At 30.8% G+C, this 12230-nt stretch overlaps 1 protein-coding gene across 10 annotated transcripts in view; it reads left to right on the top strand.

Annotated features, from left to right (window-relative positions):
- Nucleotides 1-12230, top strand: part of LOC143143838 (cytotoxic granule associated RNA binding protein TIA1) — an 833023-nt gene that overhangs the window by 814688 nt on the left and 6105 nt on the right. For all 10 annotated transcript variants that reach the window (XM_076305580.1, XM_076305662.1, XM_076305607.1 and 7 more), the window contains one exon: nucleotides 7611-7791. In XM_076305580.1, the coding sequence (XP_076161695.1) occupies nucleotides 7611-7791 (181 nt within the window). The remainder of the gene's footprint in view (nucleotides 1-7610; nucleotides 7792-12230) is intronic.

The raw sequence follows: 12230 nt of genomic DNA, 5'->3' as shown, positions 1-12230 counted from the left end.
GGCTTCTTATTTTTGTCGATCCCACTCGTTGCTTTCAAGAAGAGTACAAAGCATACGATTATGTACAATTTGAATCCAGTACTTTGTCGAGTATCGTTCACTCCGGATATTGTCGTTATTGATCAGTCGCAGAGCTGCTCGTTTGACAATATTAACGTGCAAAAGTAACAAAGTTGTTCTGTGCGAGCAGTTGCAAGACGAGTCTTTTCAGTTCTCGATATAAGATCCATTGTTTTCAATAGTACAGTACTACAGTGCAGTGGTTCCGGAAAGTATTTGTACGCTGTATTGTAAGGAAATTCTTCTTACCCGTGAGACTAATTTTAGTAAAAGTTTGTGGGAATGTAGAGCATAATAGTGCATATGTAGAGAAAGATTTTTGTCCACGAAAAATTTCTTTAGAAAGGTAATATTAAATCTCGAAGATTTTAATGTTTTTTTTTTTTTTATTTTTTTGATGCAACTTTTCTAGGAACTTTTTTGCAACAGAATGATCGAGCACTAAGAGCTGAACATTTTTCGTACGAAACGTGTGGCTCTATTTCACACTATTAGCAAGTTGCATTTGAAAAATCGTAAAGAAAATGGCACTGTAAAGGCTGATTTCAGCCTACTTCAAACGATTGGAGAGCTTGCAACGACTTTCATTTTCTTTATAACTTTGTAATCGTACGAATTAGAACAAAGAATTTTTTATAAAAAATGTTCAATTTTTACTTCACTACCGTTCACTTCTGAAAAAAGTCCCTCCCAAAAATTGTATTAAAACAATGAAGAAATGTTAAATTTTCGGGTCATAATTTTGTCCCCTAGAGAACATTTTTGTCGACAAAAAGATTATGTCATATGTGGTCCAGTATTATAACCCTTTACGTGCATACAAACTTTCATTAAAATTAGATTTCTCGAACAGGTTAGGCGAATTCTCTCGTAGTATAGTGTACGAATACTTTTTTGATCCACTGTATATAACTCAAATACCGTTAACACGTTCACTGAGAAATGAACAAAATTCCGTGCGGTTATTTTTACTATACGTTAAGACGATATGTTCGTAATTTATCCTCCGTGTTTATAAAAATTTACAGAATATAACTGAAAAGTTTACGCTTTCATTTTCTCCGTACCATATTTGAGAATCTAATACGAAGTTTAATAAACCTTTACTATCAAATATTAAAATCCATGAAAGAAACTACTGCAGTGAACTTGTTAATGATTAAAGAAGACGCTCGTAATAAAATAAGGATAAAGAAAAACTGACCATATAGCCTGCTAGGTCCTCTAAAAAAAACTATTTGAACGTATTGTTAGTATCACAGTACCATAGTAGCATGTTTATCTTTATGATCTTAATCATTTAGAAGAAGAGCTAAACGGCTAACATCAGTAAATGAAACCAAAGCTCAGTAGGCCAAATCAGTTTTTGCCACACTCTAAGTTGAAAGGATGGGTAAACTTAATGCTCGTCGCTAATGTTCGTGACACGAGATCTTGTAAATTGCACTAGTGACTTTATTACAATGTACGATACAAGTGTGTCGCTAAACATTCTGCACAAAAGAAACAAAACTGTAATAGTAATACAAAAGGTGAAAATGACTAAATCTTTCATTCAAAAACGATGAATAAAATATTTTGCACAAGCCATTTGTCTTATGTAAACATGGTTTGGAAAATAATATACAATGTATACATCACTTTGTGATGTATGTTTCAAAACCTAGTAGCTTATTTAAAATATTTTTAAGTGGTGTATAAACAAAGACACGTGAATGAAATGAAAAAAGAAAAAAACAAAAACTTTTTCCACTTGTTTCATTAATAATTAGTTAAAACCGTGTTACGAGAGAAAGAATATCGAACGAAAAAGTAGCGATAACGTTCAAATATTAAAACCACAGAGGATTTAAGATGTATTTTTTACTCTGAATCAAATATATTTTATACGTACTATAAGTTGAAAAATGTTTAAGCCATGTATACTGTGTATTTAAAAATTCAGTGATTCTGATTCGAAAAATTGTTTAAACTATTATTACACAATATTATGTAGTAATATAAATTCTAATAAATTCGATTTAATTCATAGTTACCGAATTTCTGTCGCAAACTTAAATTCAGAAAGCTAATATGTATAATATGGAAAAAGATGGATCAATCCTGAAGGAAATGTCATATTACGATAAACGTTTTCATCAGTCTTCGTAAAACCTTCAACCAAGTAAAAATTGACTGATTTTTCTGATCCTGAAAAGACACACGATCTTACTTTGTAACACACGCGACTAATCGAAACCTATCTACGAAAAATATCATTTATCGACCGTACTTAATAAACGGAAACAGTTTCGCCACTAGTTCCCTGATTACCGTTTCAACTTTGTTTATATTGTCATAGAAATGCATCACTTCATTATTGAAAAAGAGTACATGATTAATACAAAAAAATATTAATACGAAAATTTAGAAAATAATACTTATTTTGGTCTCTAAATGTAAGATCGATTTATAATATCCATTTAGGGATAACTACATAAAGTGTTAAAAATTACTTCTTTAAGAACTGGTATAGCAAGTAACAAAAATTCTTCTCCACTACTTTAAAAAGGAATGAAAAGTTACATGTAAATTTGGTTTAATGGAATTGACATAAATTTCTACATTTCTTTTTATAGCTTACATTAAAATGAATATAACTTTCATATTGAACATTTTTTCGTATTTTGCATAGTTATAGCATACGACGAACAATGAGTAAAATATTCATTAAAGTGAGACAAAACACATAATGAAATAAACATCTCATGTAATGATTGAACGAAACCATTTTATTCCATGTTCAAAGCAACGTGAAAATACTGAGTAAAACCACTTATCAATTTATTTTATGTGGTCCATACTATATTTTTATGTAAATCCTAAAAATGACGAAACGTAAAAATTTGTAAAGCAAAACAGGCTATAAATTTTTAATTGATTATATACGCATTAAACTTAACCAATATGACCATAAATTTTATAATAAATTTCCCACGTATTATTAATATACGTACACCATCGGTGTAAGTCCTTTTGTATATAAATTTCTAATTCTTTAATAAACGCTCTTTAATAGGGTGATCATTCTCAATAAAAGGTCTAATAGAAAAAAAAACTATTATATTTGACTTGTCTAATTTACACCAAATGAATGGTACTTTTGTAGTGTTAATCGTATTTTCTTATGAATGTATATTATCTTTGTTTGAGTGTTCTTTTTAAAGGAAAATGATCGACAACACTCGCTAGTTGCTCAAAATGGAACGATGCAGCTTTGTTGGCACGATTTAAATAACGACAAGCAATTTCATTCTTTTTTTTTCGAGATATAACCGTAAACAGACTTGTTTCAATTTAACGATTGCAACCATAATTTACTTTTCCGTCATAATTTAATCATCTATTATAATATCGTATTTACGTTGATATTCTTTTATAAACAATTTACGCAGTAATTTTTCATTATTTTGCTAAATGTATAAGTTTTCTATCTTTGTGTTCAACAATATTTTATAATTGACAAACGAATTTGAAATTTTACTTGTATTATTATTTGTATCCTAAATATTATAATACGTATCGTAATGTAACCATTACGTTACATCAACCGTGTGTATTGCCATATGTAAATAACCTGCAATCTCAAGTAGAGAATGTGTATATATCACCCACCACGTATACGCATATTTTGTGACTGTAAACGAGTGTATTAAACCAGGACTTCTAGAAATGTGGACTATAAACCAGTGACTAAATTTTATTGAAAATTTGACGGTGTTATAAAATAGTAAATACCGTGCGCGTTGAACCTGTGACCTGAAAGTGTGCAGACTATAAAATAGGGCAAGTTTGAAGGATCACGTGGTATAAAGCTTGAAGTAATTTCTGGAATAGTATATCTTCCAACACTTTTACGATCTATTAAATGGTGCCCCTAAACATAGTGTACGTTCGAAATAAATTGAAGCTTACAATTGTGTACATCACGCTGTGCAGACCTGAAACTGTCATTTTACATACCCGATGGGATTCAAATACAATTAAGGAAAAGTTCTTCATATACAAAATAATATATACACTAAGATTTTTCATACACTACTATATATTTTGATCACATAACGTTAACATCTGAAATGACCTCAAGAAAGAAAAGATGTGTTTAAGTAAGAACAAACTAGAAAGGGTAAAACAGAAAAGGGCATTAAGAAAACAAATTTCTTCTTTGTTGTACACCAATTTAATACAATGTAACCGATTATAGATGTACACCACGCAAGTGTATCACAATAACAATATCGGTAAGAACGCAATTTTTCTTCAACGAGCAACGGTTAAAATGTTATTTAGCTTTTTTTCGTTATTCCAAATTTTTATTTAGATAAAAATTCTACCTATACCTGGTCGATGGTTTGTTCGTAACTCAATTTCGGTTTTCCCTTTGCAGACGACCATTTTGGAGCACAACCTTTGAAACAGATGTCAAGAAATTATGACGTATCTAAAGATTACTTCACTCAATAATTTAATTTTATTTTAATCGAATCATCCGTCACGTACATATTAATTCTTTCGCGACTGTAAAACTGGCCGTTGGGGGAACACCATCGATATATATGGTGGTCGTCGTGCCATTAGTGCACACTATACGCGTAAAGAGTATCTTGTGTTTTCAGAGCTCCTCTACGCTCTTATATTAATTATGCTTAATATTTTGTGGATGACGAATATAACCAACCTAGCCGCTATGCATCATTTTGTGAATGTCGAATATAATGTGTCCATTGTGATTAGTTTTGTAGGTGGCCAAATGTAAACAGCCCTAGACGTGAAAAGCTTAAAGAAATCAACTTCTGATGTTGATCCATGACGATAAGTTTAAATTTCTCCGCGTGCATCCAAAATGTATGTTGTCCAATATATCCTGACAATCGTCCGCAAAGGGTTAATAAAGGTAAACTTGCTTGTTGACAAGAGAAATTGTAAGTTACTTCTGGTTTGAGTGGAAATGGACATGCTGTTGGTGTGGAACAGGTGGATGATTGGTTATTGTACAAGTATTTTCAGTTTGGAAAGGGCAACAGACACTATATTTGATTGGTTGGATACATGCGTTCGGTTCAGAGCAAAGTGACCACCCTCGACTAACGAGCGCCCTCAGGTACTGGACCGGTCCCTCGAGTCTCGCTCACCGAAACAAATTCCACGTGTCCCTAAAACAGATCTTACAAATTGTAAGAACCCTAGGATCTGGAAAATATACGAACAAAATTACCGTCTAATTGGAACCCTTCGTGGTGCTGAGTCATGAAGAAAAAATTCAAGTTCCTAGTAAATGAAAAATTATATTCATTGGCTCTATTAGTTTGCAGTTACGATACAACGCAAGACACGAATTAATTCGTTCGATTAATCATTTATAGATGGGAACGTTTGACGCGTGAATGTCAATTCAGACGAGAGATTTTTGGAACACGCGACAAAGGAATTATATGCACTTAAAGATCACGTTATAACGTCTATAAATTCAAGAGAAAAGAAACGTTAAGAAAGAAGAATTTAGATATTCTTTTAAAGGCTTGTAAGTGTGATGATAATGAAAAGAGAGAGAGAGAGAAAGCGAAATAGGAAAAGTAAGGAGAGCGTTTCATTCCGGGACAGTCAGTAAACGCGTCAGTAAGGCATCCTAGCAGGCCCTGTCTTATACGCTGGGACATTAGGTAATCGGTAAAGGATCGTATATATGCCGATCGTAGTTGGTACGGGAATTTGCGGGAAACGGTCTACGGTCAGTTTCCCTCTTATAGAGAATGTGAATTTATCAAAACTATTCGATAAATTTTCCTCAAATACGGTATAACTTTCGGCGATTGAAAATTTTGTAACTTTTAATCGTTATTTTCTATAATACCTAACACAAAAGAATTGGATAAAATTGATTCGTTCGATAAATTTATGCAATTCTATCGCATAAATAATTAATATCGTGTTAAATATGTTATCGGAAAATAGGAGTTGATGTTACGTAACTTATAGCCATTGGAGATATTCTATTACTACACGGTATCGTAAATATCAAACGATATAAAAATGTCAGTTCAATAATTTTAAGTGCATTATCGAACACCACGTAATAATAAATGTGACTAATAGAAATGACATCTGTCCTATCTCCTTTCTTTGCCGTAGAAATTATACCTTTAAAGTATGGGTACATCAAATTTATATTCAACTTAATGCGTACATTGGAGTACATCGTCTTTAAATTTACTGTTTTATTCACAAAAGAATCTATTCCTCAACAGATGTCTTTATTCGTCATAATATAATTGAAATATACAGGCTATCTCATAATTTGTGGTACAATCAAGCAGAGAGTGACTTCTCGTCCCAAAATAGGTGAGAAATATACAATGAAATTTCTTTGTAAAAAAAATTTCTTTATTAACGATTGAAGTTAAAGAAGAAAGGTTATTAATGAAAAAAGAATATCAGTCATTAATGAATAATTTTTGTTAATTGGACAGTCGTAAGTTGTAACTCTTACGAAAGTAGATTAAAATGTTTGACACAACACGATTTGCAATTCCTTCCAAAACTATTTAATCTTTCTTGCACTCCGTAATAGTAATATCCACGAGTTCGATTCTGTCTACGGTGTTTGTACACAATATGTAGCAATGTTGAAATTTATAACGAAGGAATCAATTTTTTCATTGAAAGGCAAAATTACTTAAATGTTCAAACAGATAAAAGTTCAGTTTATCGTATAACTTTGACTCGAAGCTCTATGTGTTTTGCATATAATAAAGTCCATTGAGAGATACGTCAAATCGAATTTTAATCTCGTATAGGTAAAATGTTATTCAACATTTTCAGTTCAGTTTTTCAAGAAAAAATTAGAAAATTTTTATCGATTGTACCGTGTATTGAGTATTATTATACTCGATACTACGTTTATAATATTATGATAAGATTTTGATACTTATTTATTACAAAAAGTGATATGATTTATATGTATCTAGAATCAAACCTATTAAAATATTAAATACGACGATCGCTAAAGTTAATTCATCTTTTGTATTTAATATCGCCTTTTGGCAACGCGATAACAAACGTATTTCTCTTTCGTAAACGGAATATCTTAATACTTTTATTCTCAAAATGCATCACGTTTTCGAATTCTGCCACCAAAAACAGAGCATACCGTTAAAAAAAGAACGAAGTTGATTTTCGAATGTCCTTGTCGTCTACACTGACAAATTCACCCTACCTGCCACACAGGGTGCTCTCCTTCGAATAAAACAATTTTGTTCAAATAGTGATTTTGTATTTCTTTGTGTTTCAGAAATAAGTGAATCGCTCACTTTATATAAATCGTTCTGTATGTACCTGCAAATAACCGATAAAACGCGAAATATTTCGTCACCCGCATATATTTAACCGAACTGGAAAAACAGAATGTTGCGTCACCGTTAGGATAATACATTAAATAAGTGGAAATGCACTTTTTCTCTCCGAATGTATTCATGTATTTACACGAAGGTTACATGTACAACCTGTAAATACAGAATGGGAATGGGCGTCCACGCCGCTGGCACGCCAGCAGGTTGGGGCCAGGGATTACCTGGGGGACCACAGTTACCGCCACATCACGCCACGACGGTCACGGCACCCCCAGGGGTGCAAGCCCCACCCCCACCACCACCACCACCGGCACAAATGATGGCCTACCCGATGCAACAGTTCCAGGTATCCATTATTTTTCTCTGCCTTTATTCTATGCCCGTGCATATTATGTTATATTACGTATATTATGTAAGTGTACCTCGCTTTACGTGTTTCTGCATTGTGACGTTTTCTTGATCCATTCATTGGTGAATTATTAACGAAAAACTGATGTTCCTGATGAACTACGGACAGTTTGTATTACTCGTATTGCGAAAACAAGTGCGAGAGAGAAACTGATTTTTCTTCGTTATTTCTCTTTCTTTTGTCCTTGCTACAGTAATATTTACTATTAAAAATAATTAAAGGTTCGCACTTTTTGACAATTCAGAAAAATAAATCAGAGATTAGCGATAGAATAAATACCGTATAGTTTTATTGTCTGTGAAGGTTGTACAATACGATTAAATTTCCATGATCTTCTAATTATGTTTAGCAGTATTTTTTTACGCGATGAAATTTAGAAATATTTACTATTTATCGACCGAGGTTGATGTAAAAATATTGATAAATAATAGTGTCGCATAGTTTGTGAAGATGTCCTTGGATTTTGAGAATCGATTCGATATCAAAGTCGATTCTCTTTTTCTTGCACTTAACTGAACAGTTTTAAATGAATGGATCAAATTATAATAATAGTTTTACCAATTCCAGTCTTGGCTTCTGTATACAATAAAAGATTTATTGAGGTGATTGAGTGATGTTGAATGCGAAAATTTGTGCTGCGAGTGGCTTCTTAATTGGTTTGCTGATTTCATGATCTGGGAAAGTATAAGAACTAAAATCCTACTATGTGTTGCCATTTACCTATTCATTTGAAATTTATATAATCCCGCATTACACAATGAACGTTCGCACCCTCCTAACGTTACACGCACGAATTTCTCTGACACTTTGCAATCACTTATTTTCTCGTGCACGCAGCTTCATCGGTCAAACATAATTATGTTTCTCTTGAAGACGAACACTTTGAGTCATATTTAGTTTGATGTTCTTCCGTAATTATTTAATTGTTCGTGAATGCAACTATAATCATTGATTTGTAAAGTACTTGGAAATTTCTAAGTTTAATGATTTACTTTTGATTATACTGACTATTGATTTGTGCATTACGTAGAATTTTCTAAGTTTAATAATTTACTTTTAATTCTTGTAACAGTATAATACCATTGACAAATCTCGGCTGCTTTCTTAAAAACAGATTATCACTGTTAACTGTAACTGAGTGAAAGCATACATGAATAGCTTTGCAACACAATAAATTTCGTTTCTTATAAACAACTTATTGCAAGCATTAAAGTGAGTTATAATTGTCAATACATTTGCATCTTTTTATTTATTTTGTTAGTAAAATTAGAAATGAATAAAATAAGACTATTTAAGGTAAATGGGTCTATTATCGGATAACAAAAGGATATAATCGCTTAAGAATAAGTATATTTTATTGACACCTAAGGAAACCTCCAATGAAGGATTTCGAGAACGTCGAAACTCTTCAATTTTTAAATTAAATCAAATTTTAGTGTGACGTAAATTTTTGCAATGATATTATGTGTAAAATGTACATTCGGACTCTTATTCCTTTAATCAATTTACTTGTGCTTACTACTGACTATTTAATGTCCCCATTAACTTTCTCCTTTCGAATACTATACGAACCACATTTTAACCGTTACAAATTGGTATACGTTAACATAAGACTAAAATAAATAAAATTCGTTTGGTAATTTTTTATAAAAATACTGTCTATATTTATTTTTTTTATACAATTAATTTCCTTAATAACAATTGCGTTTTCTAAATGTGTAGACAATATTGTTAGAATCGATTTAAAATCAGAACATGGACACAATTACAAGAGAGTGGACAACATTTATAAATGGTATTTATATATAAATGTACATCATTGAAAGTTTATTATTATTATTTCTGATAATTCCCAGGAAAGGAACTAGCACTTTATACGGTTCATCTAGGATAAATATATAACAAATAAAGTGACAATAATTTATTAGATATTACACACCGTTGTATATATTAACACACTATGCATGCATGAGAAAATGAAATGTGCAGAAGCGATCGATGCATCAAATTAATAAGTATTTAATATTAATTATTAATGCATACTAATGTTACATAAATATAATGTATGCGTTTCATAATTATTTTTATCATATTTTCAATTTTTTGTCAATTTTATTTTATTTTATAAGAATATTTAAAACAAAGATGGAAGTAGCGGTTTTAAAATTATCTTTACCAATATTTGCACTATATTAATGCGGGTGACGTATAATAATATATTTGTACAATGTTTCTTATCTTTAATAGTTTTCATGATAAAATCGGTGGGATGAACTTTTCAAGAGTAGATACTCATTAAATTTAAGTTTTTGTAGCTAAACAGAATATGTCCTTCAATTTTGGCTGTTCAAATATTACAAAAACCTAGATCTACTTTCAATGTTCCAATCGTCAAACTTTATCGCATTTTTCTTACTACTTTTAATAATCATCATACGATTTAATAGATTCCTTATATAAAATGCGATGACATATGAAATTTATATACATTGGCCTACCTTATTAAAATTTGTCTGTACTTGTATCAGTTATTCGATCAATAATCATTCTTTAAATTATTAAACAGTTTGATTATAACCCACATAGTAAATAAATTGATAGATACAACATTTTCAACTCTTATTTTTAACACTTTAATGTATATGTTCGATAAAATTATTTCGTTGTTACTTTTAGTAAAGGAATAAGAGCAATTGGTTTATAAAGGGGATAAAGACACTAATGGGGACATTTACCTTGGTTTGTGAAATGGACAAATTAATTAAGCGAAATTATCCGTGCTGCCTTAATAAAAATGGAGCCTGTACAATTTTACAGACGCAAAATTTAAATTTTGTATAAATTCAATTGCGTGGTATAGATTTTTTTCGACAAAACTTATACGCATTTAAAAGGCATTGATCTTAATGATATACTTTCAATACTTTTAATAATTGTTCATTGCATTAATATTAGTTATGAAAACTAATGTAACGAAATTTATTTAAGCAGTGTAATACAATTATTTAGAAGTCGCTTATGTTATGAAAATTAATGTTTTTGTAATTATTTTGCGTGCAAAGTACAAATTTTAAATTAAGTTCAAATCGTACATATCAATTTATAAAAGGGAAGGAGCGAAAATCACTGAAATGACAAAAATGAATAATTTAATAATATTAATTTATAATATATAATAAGCAATAGTATTTTTTAGAACCAATTTCAGTCAAAGTAATAGAAATTTTAATTTATTCATCGCGTTACGTTTTGAATGTTATTGCTGTTTTATTAAATACTTTCATTATCATTTTCCACGTTAAAATAATTTAAAAGTCAAATACTTCGAAACAAATCATACCTTATCCAAAAAATAACAAACTAGGTTTCAAATTGAATAAGACATCTCTCATTGTTGAAAATCCTTCAGTTTATTCAAATATTAATAGATGTTTTCTTTTCAAATATCTGTAAAAGAGAACAGAGACTAAACTAAAGTAGAAGGGATCGATTTTGCGGGAGTTTAATACAATTTTAATAAATGTTGGCGTTAGATATTTATACCGATGTATAAAACATACATTCATAAAACTTGCCTAAAATTTATAACAACAAAGTGTTATAATTACGGAAAAGAACGGGAATACTTTTTTATTACTGTTTCTGTTATAACAATGTCTTAAATTTCATTATTTTTGTATTTATTTCTATGCGAAACACGTGCATTTGTAAGAAATACTTTAAACACAAGTATCCACAAATGTCGATAAAGAAAGATGGACTGGTGATGTTGAATGCGAACCACAAAGTGAGATTATTTACATGCATGCGAACATCGTAATCGTTTCACACCGTTCTGCATGATATTTAATACACGACTGTTCGGCGGAGATACGAACTTGGCTGAAATACACGCTTATTTAACTTTATTTGTCTGAAATCGAATATCTCGCTGGATTTTCTTCGATTCGTTCAAGGACGAAAACAGAAAAAAGTAAATAATTAAAGTTATTTCAATTTCTAATCAAATATATGACACGTAAAAATATAAAAAGTAATTAGTGAAAATATTAATACGATATAGTGAACCGTACGAAGAATTTAATCGTGCCCGGACTATCCCAGAGTAGATAAAATCTCGAAGGAATATCGTTGAAAAATAAATATTCGACTCGTCGGAAACTCGACGATTAAAATTTTATAAAGGAAATATCGGGTATTTAAATATAATTACGAAATTCGTAATTCGAGAAAGATTTATCCGTTCTTGTTGCAGTTACTAAAAAGAGGAGAATAAAAATTGTAAAATTTCTTTTTGAACCGATGACTATCGGCCAGGAGAGATACTCGAAATCGTCCGAAAAATCGTCTTTATTTACATATTTCGGTTCGCAGGC

This window comes from Ptiloglossa arizonensis, chromosome 1 (genome assembly GCF_051014685.1).
Source record: "Ptiloglossa arizonensis isolate GNS036 chromosome 1, iyPtiAriz1_principal, whole genome shotgun sequence".
In the NCBI taxonomy this organism is placed as follows: Eukaryota; Metazoa; Arthropoda; class Insecta; order Hymenoptera; family Colletidae; genus Ptiloglossa; species Ptiloglossa arizonensis.
This window is presented reverse-complemented; position numbering and strand designations above follow the sequence as displayed.